Source organism: Anolis carolinensis, chromosome 3 (genome assembly GCF_035594765.1).
Source record: "Anolis carolinensis isolate JA03-04 chromosome 3, rAnoCar3.1.pri, whole genome shotgun sequence".
Lineage (NCBI taxonomy): Eukaryota > Metazoa > Chordata > Lepidosauria > Squamata > Dactyloidae > Anolis > Anolis carolinensis.
In genome coordinates, this window is record NC_085843.1 from 44,046,638 (window position 1) to 44,069,793 (window position 23,156).

General features: G+C 39.3%; 1 protein-coding gene across 1 annotated transcript; it reads right to left on the reverse strand.

Moving 5' to 3' along the window:
- Window positions 1-272: 272 nt before the first annotated feature.
- Window positions 273-20,662, reverse strand: zbtb11 (zinc finger and BTB domain containing 11). Its single transcript, XM_003219178.4, has 11 exons — window positions 19,990-20,662; window positions 14,039-14,274; window positions 13,691-13,922; window positions 12,322-13,187; window positions 11,415-11,594; window positions 10,209-10,442; window positions 9,121-9,265; window positions 7,744-7,861; window positions 6,073-6,231; window positions 2,171-2,346; window positions 273-1,516 (listed from the first exon to the last, which is right to left on the reverse strand). Exons 1-11 carry the CDS (start codon window positions 20,297-20,299, stop codon window positions 1,008-1,010), a joined length of 3,165 nt encoding a protein of 1,054 aa, XP_003219226.1. The 5' UTR covers window positions 20,300-20,662; the 3' UTR covers window positions 273-1,007.
- Between the last annotated feature and the right edge of the window lie 2,494 nt (window positions 20,663-23,156).

Consider the following 23,156-nt stretch of genomic DNA (forward strand, 5'->3'; position numbering starts at 1 on the left):
GGGGAGCTGCTTTTTATGATATTGTAAGGCTTTCTAGGGAATGGCTCTCTATTGTTTTTATCCATAAATAGTATATTGAACAAAATTTCATGCAAGTAGACTTCCGAGTTGCATAAAAGAATTGTAGTCTGTAGCTCACATTTTGCTCACTCCTGTTCTAAATGTATCAATATAAATAAGCACACTTTGTTTTCATATACACAACATCTTTTCCCTTGTTCATTTTTGGGTTATGGTTTCTTAAATAAAGCATAATCTCAGCAGTTTAAATATAAAGTATACATACATGTTTACTTGTGTCTCAAGAAATACTACCTTGAAATAATTGTCAGGATGTACAAAAAACAAAACAGTGCAAGAATGTACACAAGTCACTGATACTAGCCAGCTTCCTTACAATACTGCCTGTAACTGATTAGTCAGAACTACCAAACATCTGAACTTGATTACATTTTGAATATTACAGACATTGTTTTATAGAAGCCTTGACATATAAGAAAATAACAGATTTACATCATTCATATTTGTGCCCAAAAAGCTATGTAGGTTTGACAGATGAGCCATAATCATACTGACCTGTGAGCACCTTCATGAACATAATGCTTTGTATACCAACACCTAGCTAAAAGTTTAATTTGTGGATCACATTCCTATCCTTTGGATTACCAAAACATTCTACAGAGCAGAATATTTGCATAAAAGCAAACTGTTTGAAGAGGAAAACAAGAAGTACACCATACTTACCACTAGCACACAAATGACTTTATTTTTTAACCAAGATTACAAGTGATGCAGTAGTTTCCATGTAAGTCTACATGGCTTATTCTGTCGGCTTCATCGGTTTTACTTTGCAATTAATAGAAGTTAGTACTAAAACTTCCAAGAAATTCAAGGGATGGTTCTGGAATTACTGTATTACTGTAAACATCCAGTCAGAGCATTAATACTTGGAAAATTGCACATGCTGCTTCACCTACGTTATTTTCTGCATTAACAAATGCTTGTATTTAGTCCTGATCGGAGACATGTTCTACCTCCACTTCTACAGTCTGAATAGCTTCTGTAACTTCAGTCATTTTCTGTCCCTGTTGTGCCAATACATAATTGACTACCTGCATAATACTTTGGTCAGAAAGAGTAGAAACTGTAGTACACTCTTCAGTAGCTGCAACAGTGTCAAGTGTTTCTTCAGTCATTACTACAGTCTCAATATCCTCACTACAAACCTCTGCCTCTTGTTCAGCTGCATCAGATGTTAAAATACTGATGGCATGTTCAACTTGTGTCCCTTGGTTATGAAACTGCAGTGTGTCCTTTTCCAGCATTATTTTACAAGGTACGTAATCCCGGTGGAATTTGGTCATATGTTTCCTTAAGGTGCGAGCGTCAATGTAGGCTTCGTTGCATACGGGACACACATAGGGCCTCTCTCCTGTATGGGATCTCACATGGCGCTTTAAAGAACGTGCATCAGCCCAGGCCACTCCACAAGTCAGGCACTCAAAGGGTTTAACACCTATTCAACAAGATACAGAAGGGGGGGGAAGTTGCCAATTTTGCAAACACTAAGCAAAGTCATCTCAAAATTAACAGTAACTAAACACTTTTCTAACGATTTCATTGATTCACATTCTGATACATCACTAACATGTGGCATGCCCTTTTATAATTTTGTTATTTGGGTGCCAAAGGTATTTTTTAAAAACAGATTTTAAAAAGCTTTACAGAACTAGAGTACAACTTGAAAGGCACTGCAACCTCTGCTCCAAAGACATATCAGAGTTAAGATCTTGGGTGTGTTTTCTCTGGTAAAATCCCACCTATCCATTTAATTCACTGCTTAAGTCTACACAAGTGCAGCATTTATATCTAGCTAATTATTTTTTGCTCCTGTTGCTGTATGCATTGAGGTTATATATATTGCAACCTGCCCAAAGGTTACCCAGTTGTTTGCTGTGACTGAGCAGAGATTCAAATGCTGGTCTGGAGTTTTAGTCCAGCAGTTAAGCCACTACATCATGTTTATCTTTGTTCTATATTACAATAGTGCTCAGTAGATTTTTTTTCTCCAGCATTACAAGTATTTTAATTTCTAGGCTAAAATAATAATTTTTGTTCTTGCCTTTAAATAAAATATATATATTTTAAAAGTCAAACATGTTCCGTTTACCCTCATGATTATTCATGTGTCTTCTGTATTCTCGCAATTGAGTGAATTTTCTGCCACAGTGCTCGCAAACACGCTCCAAATTTTGCTTTGCTCTCCCTTTCTTCCCGTGCGTGGCTTTCTTGACATGCCTTCTGTACAAAGCCTTCTCATAGAATTCTTTGCCACAAACATTGCACCTAAAAGAACAGGTGGAAAAAGCTGCATCTCAAAAAACCCTGCAAAGATGGGCAATTCTTTTGAGAATAACTGCTACAGTGCAAGTTTTAATCTGCTTTCATAACAGCCATATGATAATGGGATTCTACAGTTGTTATCTTCTCTGAATATGAATAAGGCTGAAGGTGGGGTGTTAAATAACAAAAAAAAAATTGGGTAGACTCATTGGATCTGTTTTCATACTTGAAGATTAATAATACTTGGCCTAGTTTTCACCCAGATCAAATGACCTCATGAATCCAAAATCATGATCACCTGACCCATGGTTTCCCAAAAATGTCATTCTAAATTTACTCTTATCCACAAAGTTCTCTGCCTAATATAGATTTTTCTTGATCCTTGAAGCAACCTGCATAGTAGCTGTCAGCTGCATTCATCTATCATCTAGGTCAATCTGTTAGACAAATTTAGATATTAAGAATCCTATCTTCATAAAGCAAGTTAGAATATCTTCCAATCACTATGAATATAGACAGGCAATTTTTGAAACTAAATCAAATTTTAAGCAACTTCTGGGGGGAAATGGTTAAGTTACCGTAAGTATTTCTACTCCCTTGTTCAAATTTGGTATAAGCCATAAATTTTCTAGATAGTTTTCTACAAGTTGTTTCCTCAGTCTCGTGCTCCCATTTCTAATTGTCATTTCTGATTTATGGCAACCCCAAGGCAAACCTATCCCTGGATTTTCTTGGCAGGATTTGTTCAAAAGACATTCCCCTTACTACACTCTGAGATGAAAGTGTTTGACTTACTCAAGGTCACCCAATGGGTTTACATTTCCAAGTGGGGATTCTATTCCTAGTCTCTCAGGCTGAATCTACATTGCCCTATATCTCAGAATCTGATTCCAGATTATCTACTTTGAACTGGAGTACATGATTCTACACTGCCAGATAATCTGGAACAAGCAGATATTCAAATCAGATTCTGGGATATAGGGTAGTGTAGGCCTCAAATACCTAATCAGACATTCAAACCACTACACCATGCTGATTCTCTAATATGGATTATAGCATCTCTAATACGGGAATAATAATACAAACAATTTTGTACAAAACCAGATGACGGGGACTCCCTACAAGATCTGGTAACCAAAGGAATATTGCCCTTGAATCTAGTGGTTCTATTAAATTATCATGACCAATATCTAGTGATAAAGCAATCCTCCATGAGTTACTCCAATCCCATATTCACGCCATTAGTAGACAATCTTGCAGCAGTTAATTACATTTAAACTGAGGACATCTTGTATGAACTAAGGATTATGCACAAGGCTCTTGGATGAATGGATCTAAGCATTTCACATGTTTGAAGCTTTGTATATATTTTTTTTTTATTTGATTAATGCCCAGTTGTTTTAAATGTTTTATGTTTTATCTTACTGTATTGTGTTATTGGCATTGAATTTTGCCAGTTTTGTTAGCTGCCTTGAGTCCCCTCGGGTGAGAAAGGCGGGATAGAAATGCTGTAAATAAATAAATAAGTGCTTCTTTTTGGCCTTTTCTGCATCTACTGCAAGTTTCATTGAGTAACCTATTACTATAAGTGTATGTGTGCACCTCCAAGACACTTGTTGACTTATGGCAACCTCAGGAATTTCACAGAGTTTTTTTAGGCAAGCAATACTCAGATGCTGTTGTTAGTTCCATCCTCTGAAATGTAGCATATATCACCTGGTGTTCAAACAGACTCTGCTTAGCTTCCAAGATCAGATAGGACCTGGTGGCTTTGGGCTATTTAGTGCTGTAACAACGCAATAAATATATACCCCAAAGCTGTACAATTTCAGAAACCTCTTATCACGGCTCTTCCCCCCCCCCCCCCCCACACAATTTTGACTTTCAACTGTAGAAATATATTTCAGCATTCTGTTTGTTCCTGCTTCTTTTCCCATTCTTCAGTGTTTTTTTCTGAGACAAATTGACAGGTACCTTATACAGAATTCTGGATCTGGTCAGACTAGATGTGCACAAAGGCATACTTTTGTTAGCTGGTTTCTTTAAAACCCCTTTTCTAGCAATATATTTAAAGGCCAAGAACCTGGATCACAGCATTAATATTTTGCATGGGGAACTGTTTAGTATTTGATTTTGGCTGGAAATCCCACCCTATTGTTTATTTCCCTCTTTTTTGGTAACTGACCATTTATTTCTACCTTTAATTTCTTCTTATATCATTGCTTTCTGCTCATTTTAAAGGTAAGGTAAAAGGTAAAGGTTTTCCCCTGATGTTAAATCCAGTCGTGACTGACTCTGGGGGTTGGTGCTCATCTCCATTTCTAAGCCAAAGAGCCGGTGTTGTCCGTAGACACCTCCAAGGTCATGTGGCCGGCATGACTGCATGGAGCGCCGTTACCTTTCCGCCAGAGCGGTACCTATTGATCTCACATTTGCATGTTTTCGAACTGCTAGGTTGGCAGGAGCTGTGGCTAACAGTGGGCGCTCATTCCACTCCCGGGATTTGAACCTGGGACCTTTTGGTCCGCAAGTTCAGCAGCTCAGCACTTTAATGCACTGTGCCACCAGGGTACAGTACATGAAAAGGTACAGTACATGAAATATCTTAGTATTTTAAATGATTTGGAATACTAGTTTATTGTCATCTATATATATAAGAGAGTGATGGCATCACGGCGACCCACAAAACAACAAAACTACAGGCCCCCCAACCTCGAAATTTGACAACACAACCCATCATCCATGCCTCTAGGTTGATACAACAAAAAGAAAAGAAAAATAAAGTCCTAATTAGAGAGAGAGGAATAATTGCTTTTATCCAATTGCTGCCAGTTAGAAGGCTAAGCTCCTCCAACTTGGTCTCCTAGCAACCCAAAATAAATAAATAAAAAACACTAAAAAATTAATACAATAAAATACTATAATAACAGAAAATAACTAAAAATAATACAAGAAAATAATAAAATATAATATATAAAAATATAACTGACAATAACATTAATTAAAAAATGCAAATAATGTCAAATAAAAATTACACAACAATTTTTAACCAATACCACCACCACTTTGCCACAGCAACGCATGGCTGGGCACAGCTAGTGTGTCATAAAAACTGATCTGGTAATGTAAAGTGATCTGGTAATGATAAGTGGAGCATAAATAGAATTATTTAGCCAGTTACTGAACCATTAGTTACTGAATCCCCCCCCCCCCCCCCCAATATTCTTTGCCTGCAGACCTCCCGTCAAAAATGTTCTGGAATTCTGAGCAATTAGCTGTCAGAATCATATGGAGTATGTCAAAGAGAGAATGATTTGGCTCAAAGCAAAGTCTGTCAAATTGCTATCAAAGAATAAATACCAGGATGGGGCAGTCTTATGAAATTACTGCAAAAATGAAGCTATCAATGATTTGGGTATGTACTGTTTCTTTAACACACTGAGGACATCATAAAGCAAGAAAAAGGTTTTTGCATTTCTCATAAACACATAGTTTTTCTTGTATAGCAAAACCTAGTTCTATACAATCAACTTTACATCATGGCAATGCTATGACAATAATCAGCAGAGTTCCTTCATATTAGTTACTTCCCTTGGCTGTTACTCAATAAATCTTTTAAATATATATCCAAAATACATATTTACACATAAGCAGAATTATGCACATAGGCTTGACAACGGGTTTTTATAACATGACTATTTTCAGCTTTGATTAGCTAATTTGACTTACCTGTATGGATCAGTCACAGAATGGGACTTTACATGGGAATACCAGTCTTTCTTCCAACTATAGCACTTCCCGCAGAATTGACACTGGAAAGGTTTTACTCCAAGATGCTTGTTCATATGCTGCCTGAGATCTCGAGGTTCATAGAAACTTTTCTCACATCTGAAATGGAATTTAAATGTGTACATTAGAATAAAGGACTATACAGTGGAAAGTTATTAAGGTGCAACATATGTCTGATTGAATATCTAACCTGGGGATCAAGAGGGGGGGAAAGAAACTAAATTTAAAATCGAAATGCATTTAGTATGCTAGAACCTTTCCAAGAACTCTAGATAATTATCAAAGTTTGTTTTCTTTCCTACTCATAGAAACAGTCCGCTGGCACCACAATGTCCCTTACTATGCTATTCTAAATGGTATTCAATGATTCATAAAATTATGATTCATTTAGACACATGAGAACATAGCAATACCAAAACTGTTTACATGTAAAGCTTCATAGAAGACTGTCAATAATTGTAGGAATGCTTCACATTTCTTCTAATTAATAGTTTCAGTCTTTTATGAAGATGCCATGATTCATTAGATTGTTTTGCTTACTTTTTTTAAAAAAAATGGATGATGGATACAGGAGATGATGCTGTCTGTTTAGAGTGCCAGACAATAGATTTCACTGCCATTTTAGATATCCTTTGACATGCAACTGAAAGTTATTTTATTTAAGCAAGACATTGGATATCCAAAACCCTAACTGGTTTTCCCCCTTTCCCTTCATGTAAGATGCTGTGATTTGGTGCACTAGAAAATAGTAGGTATATTTTTAATAATACTAATACGGATTGGGGCAAGGAGACTACTGTAAGCAACAGAGGCATACTTTGGAGGATCCTGAAACCTTTGCTGAAAAACCTACTGAGGAAATTCTCTCTTTCCTAAAAATGCTCTGTGAAGACTGAGCATATTCGGTAGCCACAAAAAGTTGAGTTCCAATAAAATCTGGAAGACAGAATGTCCTGCTTTAGATCCTAACATCTAAATATATATTGGAGGAGAATTGCTGGAATCCTGAACAGTCTACTCTTCCCTAGGAGGTGAAGATGCACTATAACATTTTGCTATATCTTTCTGATAAATCATTTCCTGTCAACATTATTAAATATTCTGTGGGAAAATGTTGACAAGATATCAGTCAAAACTTGACCATTGTGAAATGAGGGGAAATATGAGGAACATCCCCACATTTCCAACTGTACAAAAAGAAATCTGCAGGAAAAAAATAAAAGGAGAACCCTCCCCAACTCAAATAGCCCCATAAGGACTGAATATACTCAATTAATAAAGAAAACAATGGCTGCTTCAGGAGTACTGGAACAAAATATCCTGGAAGAAGAAATGATTGGCTGGATGAACATGAGCACTCAAATCCAGAAGCACTCTATATAAGTAGGTTCCATTTATATAGAAAATAAAACTAATCAGTAAGAAATAAATCTAAAGAATTTTGAATAGTTCCCACTATGTTCTCAGAAGACTTTACTCAGCAATAAAAAGTTACTTATCCTATTCATGCTTTCTTGTTTGATAGTAATACTGGAATTTATTTTATACCCAATGAGAGGGATCCAAGCAATTTTTAAGACTTCTAAATCCATAAGTTGTATTTATACTTACTGGGTACACTGATATCCACGAATGTTTGGTTTCGGCTGGTGCTTCTTTATGTGTTTACTAAGTCCTGAAGCTCTGTAGAAAGGCTTTCCACACTGTGAGCAAATATATTTTGACTCTCCTGGGAAGGTAGGAGTGGAATTGTCTTTAATAAATACTACCATGAATGACATAGGAACAATTACGTTCAGCTTATTGTAAAAGAGTTAATTACACATTAAAATAATAAACATGTTGAAATCATATATTGAAAAAAGTGGGTTATTATGAGTGGCTGATGGTGTGATAAAACTAGGATGAAAGATGTAGAAGCAATTTGGAGAAAACAGGGAAAAGGTTGCTACTGCTAGGGGCTGAAGGAAAGGATTTAAGTTGATAAATATATTTCAGTTTATGGCACAACAGCAATAAGTACACACAGAGCTACAGTGTAGTCTAATTATACACAAAACATTGTTCTTCTGCACTTTAGCAGTTTGAAAACTAGGATATAAAACAATATATAAAACAAACATTTTGTTGTTGATTTTGTTCCCAGTAACCTGAGTGGTCTTTAAAAAAGGGACAGCCAGGCAAGAGGAAAATAAATAATTGCTCAATATCAAGAAGAAATGTTAAACAGAAACATGTCTGTGAGGGAAGAGGAAGAGGACATGAAATAAGAATTTGTTCAACAGTGGATACAGAAATTGTAATCCTGACAGAAGATAGATGCATAGATGTTGAACAGAAGATAAAAAGAAAAAAGTCAGAGATAATTTCAATAATACTAGAATGAGTCGTAAATAGCCTATGAAAAGATGGATATACAAGGGGTGTATATGTGGGATTTTTCATTGAATGTGAAAACCACAACATTTTGCAAACCAATTACACATAAAGCTTAAATACTTAATTTTCACCATGAGTTTCCAGGTGCTGAATGCACACCACTGCAAACACTGTAAACTCCTGCAAATGTCAGAGTGCTTACAAATAGGGGGAATCAAATGAGAGAAGCTGCAGCCAGAACGAGACACATACCGACCACAGAGTGTGTGGCATTAACCAACAAGGCTAGACATGCAAGCAATTTCAGGATAAAGGATTAAAAAGGATACGATTTATATTCTGCTAATTCAAAGCAGCTAACAGGGCAGTTGAGAAGCAGTAATAATAAATGTGGTGCCAATAAGCAACAAATACAGAACAAGCAGTGACTTGTGTATACTTGTTCAGAATATCCATCCAAGTACTTGCTATAAAATGCCTCTAGTCTTCTGCCGAATGGTAGGTGAGTTCTGAATCCAATTGTTAATTAGTAAATTATGTGGTTAAGTTTGCAATTTACCATTTTCAATACACACATTCCTGAAAACTGAAATTTAATATTTCATTTACCTGTGTGAATACTTATATGCTCCTGAAGGCTTCTTTTTGTGACAAAGGATTTATCACACAATTCACATTTAAACTGCTTCTGTGCCTCATGGAGTGCAAGGTGCATTTTTAAACCATGTTTATAAGTAAATGACTTTCCACAAATCTATAAAATACAAAGTTGTTAATGTTAATATTGTTCAAAACAGGAAGCAACACACAAGAATACAGGGCAGTGTGCTGAATATATTTGTGTGGTATGATCAGGGAGCGGATTACACTATCTGTTTTATCAATGTCAATAAGTTTTATAGTAAAGAAAAACTTATTGTTTGAGAAGGGGATAAACCTTTTATGAGCAGAAGCACTTTAACTTTCCAAGAAAGAAGAACATTTCAGCATGAAAACTAAGACTTCTCATAACATGAGGTCTTTTGTAATAATCACCTAGCTCGAAATTAACGATCTAAACCCTTTTTTAAAAAGTAAATTCTAGTATCAAAATCTGAAATGGCAAAATTACAAAATTGGCACTTAAAAACCAGCACCTATATGGGCATGTAAACTTACTGTATGCGAGCTGAACATGTCCTGGAAAGAATTATTTAGATAACATTGGAATTCGGAGAGCTGGATGATGGCAGAAATTACAAAAGTCTAGGTTTTCAGTGTCAACATGGTGTCAAGATCTGAGCCATATTAAAATTTAAGGCATTATATCATCCAGCCTATTCTGCTGAAGTTCAGAAGCCAATATGCTATTTGTTAAATTTTTTGTTACTTTAAAATAGTAACTGAATGAACAGTATACACCACTGTTTCTCAAAGTGTTTTGGACTTCAGCTCCCAGAAATCCTAGCCAGTTTACCATCTGGAGGAGCAACACTGGTATACAATAAGGGTGAGCAGTGTAGCCCATCAGATATTATCTGAGTACAACTCCCACCAACATGACCAAGCATACCAAATAGGGGAAAAAGAAGGGGTCCAAAATCATCTAGAGAGCTGCACTTTGTTCACTGCTAGTCTAAACTATAAGTTACATTGTTTAATTATAGTGAGAGTTATGCTAGAAAGGTGGGGACATCAAGTTTTACTTCTTTCCTTACCTTACATGCATGTGGTTTTACTCCTGTATGTTTTAACATATGGATTCGCAAAGAGTAGAGTTTAGGCAAACTTCTTCCACAGATATCACAGATGAACTCCCGCTTAGTTCTGCCCTTCACAGCTCCTCCACTTTCTTCTATACTGGCAGTTGCAACAGTCACTTCATTTTTTCGCGTGTGACGAACAAGGTGAGCTCGCAGTGAGGCCCCATACTGGAACTCTTTTTTGCATAGCTAAGGAAACAAAAGTTTGTATAGATTTCAAATTGGAAGCAGCCTGAAAAATCCCAAGATCATGCTGTCTTGTTATGAACATGTACATGCAAAAGTTACTTCTATGTCTGCATTTCTTATTTGGGGACAAAACCTATTAACAACAGTACACATGTATGGTATGCAGAGCCGGCCCTAGGTATTTTTCAAGTGTAGGCAAATAGAATTTTGGTACCCCCCCCCCCCCGAACCAATCACTGAAAAATAAAAGCATTGGATAAGCAAAAATGTTGGATAATAAGGAGGGATTAAGGAAAAGCCTATTAAACATCAAATTACATTAAGATTTTACAAATTCAGCACCAAAACATCATGTTTTACAAGAAATCAACAGAAAAAGCAGTCTCGACTGCGCCCCTGTATGTTTTGCGCCCGAAGCGACCGCTTAATTCGCCTAATTGTTGGACCGGCCCTGATGGTATGACTACAAATGTGTATACAGATCTCTCAAGATCAGTTAAATCTAAAATGCTAAGGTCTGCCCGGATTTAGATATATTCACAGTATGCAAACTTGAAAGCAGCTAATTTATCATGTAATATTTCAAGATCCAAGGACTGCGGCCTAAATCACACTATTCGTTCCACCTACAGCAGATCCACTGAATCAGTGGGAATATAGCAAGTCAATATTTGTATGTATTCTACAAATTCAATGTTTATATTCTTGTAAGAACTAGCAACTGAATTTAGGTTTGTGAATTTATATCTGTCTTGGAAATTGAGTCATATGCATCATTAAATAGTTCACATTTAGAATAGATGGCTCATTCAAAAGACCAGGCAGAATGAAATATTACACACCAATTACATTAATAAAATATATAAAGTCAAGATGGGTGATGGGTACACCTGAGGATAGTCATATATCAGAAATGACTTGAAGGCACAACATTTCAGAAGTGCCTTGCAGAATAAATTAAGAACAGCTTACTGGACACTTATAATTTTTCGTCCTTTCGTGTTTCAATGTGTGCATTATTAGAGCATAACGTCTTTGAAAAATCACTCCACACTCATGGCATTTGTGCTGAGCTTCTTTTTCACTGTGCTCTGTGGTGTCTCTCTTGGGCTGCTTCATCTTCCTGCCTCTTTGAACTAACTTCATGGCAACCTAATTGGAAAATTATTAATTAAAATTAACATTACACAGGCAGAAATGAATAAATTAACTGTACAACCAAAGAGAAAGACTGGTCCATTATACATAGCAACTGCAGTTGTAACTGTCTAATGGATGTGAAGAAGATGTGTGATTATGCTCATAAAACCCACCTCTTCACATCAATTCAGATTTATACATTTAACAGTGTACAAATATACAGTTATGCATTAAAAATCAAATGAAAGTTACCACTAATATTTCTCCATACACAGCCCATCCCACCAAACTACGTACTACTATATATGTAGAATACAAATTGGCTTAGCTGACCCCCAACTTGTGTTTCATACCTTGTTGCTGACATTCTCAAACATTAGCAAGGCAAGTCTCCTCAAAGCAGATTGGAACAAGATCCAAATCCTGCCAATTATGGATCTACCGCTGTCTTTCAATTTTTAGGGAAATGGTAAAGGTGATTATGTTATACAGGATCTTTGTGGCAATTACTATGAATGAAGGTAATTGCTACTGACATTTACTAAAAGTAGTTATGGAACTGTTTTGTTGCCTTGATGATGGCATGGTTTCTGTTTTTCAGCAGTTTATTTCATTACAACTACTTGGAAAGTGACAGTGAAATTCAAGAAAAAGATTTATCACAAATGTCTACAAAACACTCTATGTGAAAATCTGTTTAACGGTTTTGATTTAAGATTTTTTAAGAGACTCATCATACCTGCTGGATGGCTGATTTAGGGGCTGGCTTTCTATTCTGTAGCTTTTTCTCAATACCTTTGTGCAATCGGATATAATCACCTTCAGTAACAGAACGTTGGCGAAGTTTGCTTTTGTAAGTGTCATCTTGACTGGAAATAGAGGTCTCCAACTGCGATTGTGAAATACTCTGCATTTTACATGGCCTGCCACGTTTTTTTTTCAGTCCTTCCTGTGATTCTTCAGAAATTTCAGGAATCTCAGCTGCTTGTGTGTTGGCTTCATCCTTTTTAATTTGTTCATTGTTTACATTTTCATCAGGATCACATTCTGTTGGAGTACTGATAACTTCTTGGTCCACTGCTGTAGGCTCGGGCTGTACTATAGGTATATTCTGATCTGTGGTACATTCCATTGTTTCATCAGCATTTCCTTTATTTTCAGTTGTTTCACTTTCCGTTGTTTCTGTCCTGGGAGACTGCACTGGTGGTTCTGGAGGATCTTCCACAATAGCCTCTGAAGCAGTTTGCGCCTCAGCCTCAGCCGTGGCTTCTGCTTCCATTTCACTGCTTGAATATGTTCCATTCACAGTTGCTACTGCCTCTTCTATAGAAAAAGGCTGCTCTGTTCTGTCCAGAGGGGTTTCTTCATGTTCACTTGATTCTAAAAGATTCTGCGCTACCTCTACTACTTGAACATCTCCTTTCTGATACACTGTGATTTGTTTATCTTCCATCTGTTTATGCACAATTTCACAGATTTCCAGGACTTCTGTCATGAGGAGATGTTGAGCTAGTTCAGCTACGGCGGCCATGTTGCAGAAATCAAAAATTAACTCTGAAGTATAAGCGAATTCCAGCAACGGTAGAAAACTGGCCTTACGGAATCCTGCACAAATCAGAAAAAAATACTTTAAAATAGTTTGTTCAGATATTATTCCCTATTTCCTTAGCAAATAAACTGTGTTTATTACTTTCTAAGTGGTGTCTTTTTAAGTCTGTTCTTGTGACATTTTAAAACGAGTAAGCTTTTATGGCATAAGAATAGTGGACAATGTCCACAAAGTCTTATCATATAATAAATTTGTTCATGTTTAAAGTTCCACTTACTTATTTTGCTTGATTTTAACTTTTTAAAAATTATTGCTGGAAGCCATCTTAATTTAAGACCTTGAAATGCAGTTAGAGACATCTGTCTAACTCAGCTTGCATGCCAATATAAACAGGTGCATAAAAAGAAATAGAATAAAATACCCAGGATTTTCAGCTTCATAAAGGGTCAAATTAAACCATCCTACCACTTCCAAATGGACAGCATGTAGTTGTTGATTTTAAAATAATTGTCTCCAGTGTAGAAATGTAATACACTCATTTTCTTTATGGACTGGTTACCTGAAAGATCCACCACAGCTTCGTGACTAGAAACAGCTCCCTTTTCAATGAAGAGTTCTCTGAAGTATTCACTGTTGGCTGCCAAAATAGATTTGTGTGCTTTGTGTACTTCTCCCTCAATTAGCAAAGTAACATCACAAAATTGATTGGAAAGACGCTGCTGATTCAGCTGGTTCAACACTGACTGACAATGCTTTGGAGAACTTTGTTTCACAAGACCTTTACTGTCAACCTGTTTTTTAAAAAAATATCAGACATGAGAATTAAAGTCTTAACTTATCTTTCTTTTATAAATTATCCAAACATAAAATTAAATGTAAAAGTTACTTAATATGAAAATTTACTTACAAATACAAGCTCGTGTTTAGCAATTGGCTTCTTTTTCACAGGTTTTGGGGATGCTGCTGGAATCGGTGCTGGGTTACTTATTTCATCATCTGTTTCATTACTGTCTTCATGAGACATCACATCTAATCCTAGCTCTTCCAGCATTTCAGATGGATCTGATAAAGATCTGGAGCGATCCAGTTTTTCCTGGCATTTGCTACACTCTTTAATGTAATCTTTAACTTGCTTTAGAATACCTAAAGTAAAAATATAAAAATCCTTATTCATAAGAAAATCATGTCTTTGTCTTTCTGGTACTACCATATTTAGCAGTTGTTTAGGAAATGATTTCCTTAATAATAATAATAATAATAATAATAATAATAATAATAATAATAATAAATAACAATCCTTGATTTCCACTGATATTGTTTCAATAATAATAATAATAATAATAATAATAATAATAATAATTCTTGATTTCCATTGATATCTTTCCCTTAATAATAATCCTTGATTTTATTGATAATTCATCAAAGCAGAATAAATGTTGTATAATACCCACCACATATCAGAGCATCGTGTGTTGACTCAAGACACAAAGTCCTGTAGCTTACATAAATCCATGCACAAAATAATGGAAATCATGCATGTTGCAGAAATGACATGATTCACATAGAATATGTGGAACAATCATGCCCATACTTTCTATTCTATATGCTGCTTCCTGTACATCTGGCTGAGAAACAACAGTGCATACTGTTCGGCAGCCAGGCTTCTAACCGGAGCGAATTACAGGGCGCGTTCACGCCTCTGTTTAAGGAGCTTCACTGGCTGCCATTTACTTTCCGGGCCCAATTCAAGGTGCAGGTTATCACCTACAAAGCCCTAAACGGTTTGGGACCCACCTACCTTAGAGACCGAATCTCCCCCTACGAACCCGCATGTTCTCTTCGCTCGTCGGGGGAGGCCCTTCTGTCGCTCCCACCACCCTCGCAGTTGCGGTTGGTGGGGATGAGAGGGCCTTCTCTGTCGTGGCCCCCCGGCTTTGGAACTCGCTCCCTAGAGAGATCAGGCAGGCCCCTACCCTCCTCTCCTTCCATAGGAGCTTAAAAACCTGGCTCTTTCAAAAGGCCTTTGATACTTAATTTGGTGTCGGACTGATCTATCTGCCATTTTATAATAGCCCCATTCTCGAGGTGTTGCCAATGCTATATTGCACTTTGTCCATTTCAACTGTGAATTACCTTCCCCATTTCAGCCCATGTTGCACTTTGCCTGGGTTCTATGAATTAGTCTCCAGTGTTAATATTGTATGTTTTATGTTAATTTTAACGATTGTTTTTACTGTAATTGATGTTTTTATTGGATAACTGTTTTATTGCTGTGATGACTCATGGGCCATGTAGTCCCATTCCTAGTGCTGTTGTGATTGATGAAGAGGAAAACTTGGGTTTTCCACCATTTCAGCCAGAAAAGGAACCATTTCAGCCAGAAATTGAGCCTTTGCACCTGCAGGAGGCTTGTCTTCCAGAAATCTGCCAAACAAGCCCTGAGTCGATTTCTCCCCCTTTTTCGCGCCGTAATTATTATCTCCAGCAAAAAGGAGTGCAGCAGGCTAATCGCAGGAGTTTGAGAATTGCAGCAAAGCATTCAGATGATTAAGCCTGCTCCCATGAGAAATTTTAGGGAGTCATACATCTGGACACAGAGATTGACTTTCGTTTCTGATTCCCCAGAGAAGTGTTCTCTGGTGGGAAAACGAGGTCTATTTAGGTTCCTTGCTCCCAAAGGAATCTTGCGGAGTCAATTTCGTCAGCTACCGGAGCAGCGTGTGTGGACAGGTACTCCTGCTCTCAAGCCTTTGTTCCTGTTCCAAGCCTTCGTTCTCAGCCTTGTTTTCTCCCCGGATCTTGCCTTGTTTTCCGGACCTCGCCAAGTAATTACCACGGATCTTGTTCTTGCTCCTTGTTTCCTTGTTGCCTTGTATCAAGCTTTGTGTGCCAAGAATCAAGTTATTTCCTAGCCTTGCTCAAGTTCATGGACTAAAGGACCTTGTCATCTCCCCTCACTTGCTTGGCAAGTGAGTGTTTCGGTTATTGGATTACAACTTTGGACCTTAATATTTCATATTGGACATTGCTTTTTTGGACTAATTTTGACCTTTCCTGAAAGGTCTATTTCTGGACTATTTCCTATACTTGTTTTTATTAACTTTATATATTTCCTTAATAAAGATATTAGATAGATTCTGGTCTCTGTGTATGGTTATTGGTGCTCTGCAGCCTGGGTCGTGACAATTGCTGTGATTTGATATTTGATTGTTTTATCGGGCAAGGCCCCATGTAAGCTGCCCCGAGTCCCTTTGGGGAGATGGGGCGGGGTATAAAAATAAAGTTATTATTATTATTATTATTATTATTATTATTATTATTATTACACATTTTGTTCAGAGGTAGGAAAAGAACATTGCATCGAATCCTAAGAACATGTATTTTTGTATGGCTCAGTAATATGATCATATATGAAATAAAGTTGGTCTCTTTAAGACTTATCAACACTGAGTTCAGTACACTGGCTTATGTGTTATTTGTCCTTAGCCATATTAAAATATTTGAAAGAATGTCATATTGAAGAGGGAGGCTGCTTGCTTTCAGTTGCTCCAGAGACTAGAACATGGAGTAATGGATTCAAATAACAGGAAAAGTAATTCCACCTAAATATTTAGAAAAACTCACTGATGGAAAGAGCTGTTTGGTAGTGGAGTATGCTGCCTCCATGTAGTGTGGTGGACTCTTCTTCTCTGAGGGTCTTAAAGATGAGGCTGGATGACCATCTGTCGGGTCTGCTTTGAGTATGTGTTCCTGCATGGCAGGAGGTTGAACTGGATGGTCCTTGGGGTTCTCTTCTAATGCTAGGATTCTGTGAAAGCTCTGGTCTAGACTTAAGCCTCTAGAGTAGTACTTTCCAAACTGTGTGTCACGACACACTGGTGTGTCAGCTGTTGTCCGCCAACATGACGCTTAAAAATGCTCCACCCCTGTCCCCACAGGCTAAGGTGCATGTTGGCAGTCCCTGGAAACACCAGTGGAAGCAACAGTGGCAGCGGCCACCAAACGGGCAACTGCAAGCCAGAGGTCATCCTTCTCGTCTTTATAATCCTTAACTCTCTCCCTCACCCAAAACAGAAGTCCCAGGGCCCCTCCACACAGCCATATAACCCAGAATATCAAATGTGGGATTTTATTTAGCTGTGTGAAAGGGGCCCCAGTCCCAATTGGGGGGGGGGGGGGGGAGAGGAGGATGAGGATAATAACTGTATATTATATATTACATGTGTTATTACTACGGTAATAATATTGGAATGTAGTGATATAGTACAATATAGTAATATGTAATACTAATATTGTGCTATGCCAATAATATGAGTATACTGTGTAGTCTAGTGTCTAGATCCAGGGAAGTTGTGCTACCCCTGTATTCTGCACAGTCAGACCACACCTGGAATACTGTGTCCAGTTCTGGGCACCACAATTGAAGAGAGATGTTGACAAGATGGAATGTGTCCAGAGAAGAACAACTAAAATGATCAAAGTTCTGGAGAACAAGCCCTATGAGGAACAGCTTAAAGAACTGGGTACATTTAGACTGCGGAAGAGAAAGCTGAGAGGAGACATGATAGCCATGTATAAATATGTAAGGGGAAGTCACAGGGAGGAGGGAGCAAGCTTGTTTTCTGCTGCCCTGCAGACTAGGACACGGAACAATGGCTTCAAACTACAGGAAAGGAGATTCCACCTGAACATTAGGAAAAATTTCCTCATTGTGAGAGCTGTTCAGCAGTGGAACTCTCTCCCCCGGACTGTGGTGGAGGCTCCTTCTTTGGAGGTTCCTTCTTTGGAAGCTTTTAAGCAGAAGGTGGATGGCCATAGGACGAGGGTGCTTTGAATGCGATTTTCCTGTTTCTTAGCAGGGATTTGGGCCAGATGGTCCACAAGGTCTCTTCCAACTCGGTGATTCTATCACAGGGGAAATCCAGACCAGAAACGATCAGGCCAGCTAATACCTCACAACAAAGGATCCCTCAGGCAGGAATCAGCCAGGCTTTGAAGCTGAAAGGCTTTTCAATGATAATTGAGGTGATTAATTCGAGCTCCAAGGATTACCTGGGAAAAAATCCCACTAGAGCACTGCAGCACACCAAAATACTTGAGAGTTACCCTGAAGCGTGCCCTGACCTACAAGAAGCACTGCTTGACTATCAAGCAAAAAGTGGGAGCTAGAAATAACATTGTACAAAAGCTGACTGGCACAACCTGGGATCACAACCAGTCACCGTGAAGACATCTGCCCTTGCGCTTTGCTACTCTGCTGCTGAATATGCATGCCCAGTGTGGAATACATCTCGCCACGTTAAAAAAGTGGATGTGGCGCTTAATGAGACATGCTGCATCACCACAGGATGTCTATGCCACACACCACTGGCAAAATTATACTGTTTAGTGGCACTGAACCACCTGACATCCACCAGGAAGTAGCAGCCAGCAATGAAAGGACCAGGGCATTGACATCTCTAGCCCACCCCGTTTGGGTATAAGCCAGCACACCAACACCGTAAATCAAGAAATAGCTCCCTAACATGGGAACTAGGGGCAGCTAACGACTTTGAACAAAGGACGTCAACTGGCAGAAAGAAGCCAGGAGATGAAGCTATTCAATGCTAATTAGGGTGATTAACTACAACATTCGCACTGGCCTCCAACTGACAAAGAGTTCTTCTCTCACCCTGGACTTTCCACAGATATTTATAAACCTTCCTTGCTTAGTTTCTCCATACCTCACAACCTCTGAGGATGCCTGCCATAGATGTAGGCAAAACGTCAGGAGAGAATACTTCTAGAACATGGCTATACAGCCCGGAAAACATACAACAACCCTGTGATCTTGGCCATGAAAGCCTTCGACAACACAGCTCCCTAAGATCTACAGAGATACTTGCAGGAATACCTCAGCAAGCGAGAGTCCAAAAGTGGCAGGCTAAAAACCCAGAACCCCAATCAGTGGATGACGCCGGATGGGACTCCCTCCTGGGCACACAGAAAACTGGGTGACTTGGAAGGCACTGAAAAGACTGTGCTCTGGCACCATGACTTTCTGCTGGCTGATTCCTGCCTGAGGGGATCCTTTGTTGTGAGGTATTAGCTGGCCTGATTGTTTCTGGTCTGGAATTCCCCTGTCATAGAATCACCGAGTTGGAAGAGACCTTGTGGACCATCTGGCCTAAATCCCTGCTAAGAAACAGGAAAATCGCATTCAAAGCACCCTCGTCCTATGGCCATCCACCTTAAGAAATGGGCCTACAAAGTGGAGTCTGCGACATGTGAGTGTGGAGAAGAGCAAACCACTGACCATCTACTACAATGCACAATGGAGGACCTTACAGAGGCACTCAAAGAGGCCAGCTTCTGGTCAAAGGACATAATGCCAAGTTGTTGTTGTTAATTTTGTGCTTTCAAATACATTACAACTTGTACTCTCTGTTAGTTTCTGACACAACAAATAAATAAAATAAGGTGATTAATTGCAACATTCACACTTGCCTCCAACAGAAAATTGTTCTTTCTCCCACCCTGGACATTGTCCCACAGATATATAAACCTCAGTTGCCTAGTTTCTAAGAGATCTCACAATCTCTGAGGATGCCTGGCCACAGATGTGGGGGAAACGTCAGGAGAGAAGAGAGGCTGCTTGAAGGGCGGTGCTCTCGAAGGAGGAGAGAGACAGGGGGTGTGGCTTTTGTCTCTGTGTGCCTTGGCGCCGGGGCGAAGCGCTTTCGCCCCCTCAGAGAGCCCTCGCTCGCTCCGGCGCCATTCGGCGCCGGAGCGAGCGAGGGCTCTCTGAGGGGGCGAAAGCGCTTCGCCCCGGCGCCAAGGCACACAGAGAGGGAGCATGCCCCGCCGTGTGGTGCTCACCTCTCCACCAGAACCTCCTGGAGAGGCGCTGCCAGGTCTGTAGGCGGGTGCGGTGGGCGCCTCCGGGCTCCAGGTGCGCGGCTCGGATGAGCCTGGCCCTCCGCTCGGCCTGCAGCACCACCTCGAGCTCGGCGAATCGCTGCTGGTCCCGTTGGCGGCGCTGGTAGTAGAGGACCCCTCCGCGCACCACGTAGCAGGCCGCGGCCTTGCGGATCTTGCGCTTGGCGTTGCCCTCGGTGCCCGGCGCGTAGGGCTCCCGCTCGTTGGTCAGGTAGCGCAAGATGGCCAGGTAGCTCTCCTCGCTCGACATGATAACGAGGATGACAATAATAACAGGCCTTCCTCTCTTTCCTCCTCCTAAGGCCTACTGAGAGGTCAAGGCCGTTCGAGTTTTTCCTCAGTGAGGGAATATATGAAAGGGGGGGGGGGGGGGGAGGAAATGCCTGCTGTCACAGGTGTTCAAGGAGGGAAAGAAAGAGCCATTTCCCCAAAGGAAAATAAAAAAGCAAACCCCAAATTAGTTGTCGGGGATTTAAAAAAAATTCAAAAAGCAGTATATAATATCCAGAAGTGGAACTGGAGTTCCGCGGTTCGCGGCGGCGGCGGGTGCGAGGAAGGAGCAACGGAAAGACAAAATGGCTGCTACACAACCGGAAGTGAGGTCGGGGGAAGATGTAGCCTCAGCCCTTCCCGGTGAGAGAAAAGGGACGGGCGGGAGGGGTTTTCTTTTGTGGAAGCGCTGGCGCCATTTTGGAAGCGGGCAAAGCGGCGCCCAGAGGCTAAGTTCTAGTGTAGGATGTCTTCTACGGGGTTTAGTGGCGGCCATCTTTGAAGCGGGCCAAATGCCCCACCCTTACTAAACCTTATTTCTAGACCGCCCTCTTTCCCCAGAGGGACTCAGGGCGGTTACATACATATAAAACGGCAATACGTAATTCAGTGCCAGAACGACATCGCTTAATATCAAAAAATGAAAAATAATAACATAGTGAATACAATGAATTTTGAAATAACAGTTAAACCAATAAGAACATTATTGCACAGAGTGTATACCGATACCAATTAAAGCGACCAAACTGCAGAGGGTGTCAGGCATTAACTCAACATAGACCTTAGCAGCTTTAAAATGACAGTTGTTAATCCCTTGATATTAAAGTGGGTTGTCTTAAACTCTTATAAACTATAATCATGGATATCACGATCATAAGACTTTGCAGGGTTTAAACGGCGTTTTTAGAGCTTGATAGTCAATGCTGTTGAAGGATTTCAAGGCCGGAATCACTAGGTTGTTGTGCATTTTCCGGGCCGTATGGCCATGTTCCAGAAGCATTCACTTCTGACATTTCGCCCGCATCTATGGCAGGCATCCTCAGAAGTTGTGAGGGATATTGAAAAACTATGCAAGGGTAGTTTATAGATCCGTGGAAGGTCCAGAGAGGGAGAAAAAACTCTTGTCTGTTGGAGAGGCCAGTGTGAATGTTGTAATTTAATGGCCTTGCCAGCTTTATTCCTGCCTGGGGGAATCCTTTGTTTTGAGGTGTTAGCTGCTCCTGATTGATTCATGTCTGTAATTCTGTAAATCAATGCATTTCACCTGAAACAGACGGGACTTTGTGATGTTCAGTGACTGGAATGTAGTGTGCCAGATGATGATGATAATTGTTCTAACTCTTCTGCATATTTCAATTCCTAAGTATTATCTGCTTTAATTAACAATTGCTGGTCCAGGCAGTCCTCGAGGTACAAACATTCGACTTACAAGTGGCTCAAAGTTAAAAACGGGGGTGAGTCAGTAGGAAGTGAGAGAAATCTACCCCTAGGAAGGCAACATTCACTCCTTAAGGAGTTATCATGGGGAAAAGGTGTCTCCACTGAAGCTTTCCCGCCAATCCTCGTTTCCACAACAAACCATTTTTCAAAATCCAATTATCAGAGGCAGAAAGCGAGGTGAAATCTTCTGAACAGGGGCACAGGTAGCAAACCAAATACCACTGGGGTGTTAACCCTTCCCTATGCTATCCAAACCTAAAATATACTTTTGGCTGTAGTTATACATAAAATAGGTACCTCTTCCCACTTACATACAAATTCAACATAAGTATAAACCTACAGAACCCATCTTATTTATACCTTGGGGAGCTGTACACTGGGATTTAGCCATTGTTCACTTCAGCAAGGCAGAGGTAATAGTGGAATGGAACAAAATGTAGTTTCAAGGTAGCATTTTTTAAAGCTTCCTGATGATACTATTGCCATTCTGAAACATCTTGCAGTAGGCTTCTCATAAGACCACATCTGACCAAGAACTACTTTGCACAAACTACATTTTGCTTGTTTTATTGAGCTGAAAATCGTTTCAAATAAAACACTCAAAAGATGCACTGTATAGTTTAATCTAGTTAAAAGTAGGGATTTAAAATAGGCAGGAGTGAGTTATACTCGCAATATGGGATCCACATTTCTTAAGTGTAGGGTGATAAATGGGACGTGATTGCTTGCATGGTTAGGATTTTTTTAGGTACTATATGTCTTTAATAAGGTAAGTGTACTAATTGAAAATAAAATTCCAGTTAAGAACAAATCAAGCTGTACTGGGGATGTTTATGATTACAATCTAGATGTTTTATGAAAGTTTGTTAGAGGAAGTGATACAGTGTTCCCTCAGTACTTTTCGCGGATTCGCTGTTTTGTGGTTTTTCAATAAACTGTAGTAAAAGATTATTATAAATAAAAAATTACAATTTACAGCCTAAAAAAGGGAGGAAGGAGAAGCCAAAGGGAGAGAAAAGGAGCCCAAGCGGCAACAGGAGGAGGAGGCGGCAATTTATCAACACACAATTGGTTGATAGACTTACAATAGTGTATAACTAATAAAATAATGTATAAATATTAAAATAAATAGTGTCCCTACTTCGCGGATTTTCACTTATTGCGGGTGGTCCTGGAACCTAACCCCAGCAATAAGTGAAGGAACACTGTATAAGTAAATATGTAGAACCATTTGCTGAGTAGTTGGAAGTTACTTGTTATTACCATTTGTGTTTAGTCCTTTTCATATATAAATATAAATGTAGATGTTGTGTTCATAGATTAGTGTACAGTACTGCATGTGTTGGACTTGAACAGTTTCTTATATCTGTGGTGTATGCAGTTTTCTTTTATGTGTT

Coding starts and splice junctions, on each gene's coding strand:
- zbtb11 (XM_003219178.4), bottom strand. CDS start 20,299: ATGTCGAGCGAGGAGAGCTACCTGGCCATCTTGCGCTACCTGACCAAC. Junction 11,595..12,321: donor CTAAATCAGCCATCCAGCAG/GTATGATGAGTC, acceptor TTTTCCAATTAG/GTTGCCATGAAGTTAGTTCA. Junction 9,266..10,208: donor TAAAACCACATGCATGTAAG/GTAAGGAAAGAA, acceptor TGTATTTTATAG/ATTTGTGGAAAGTCATTTAC.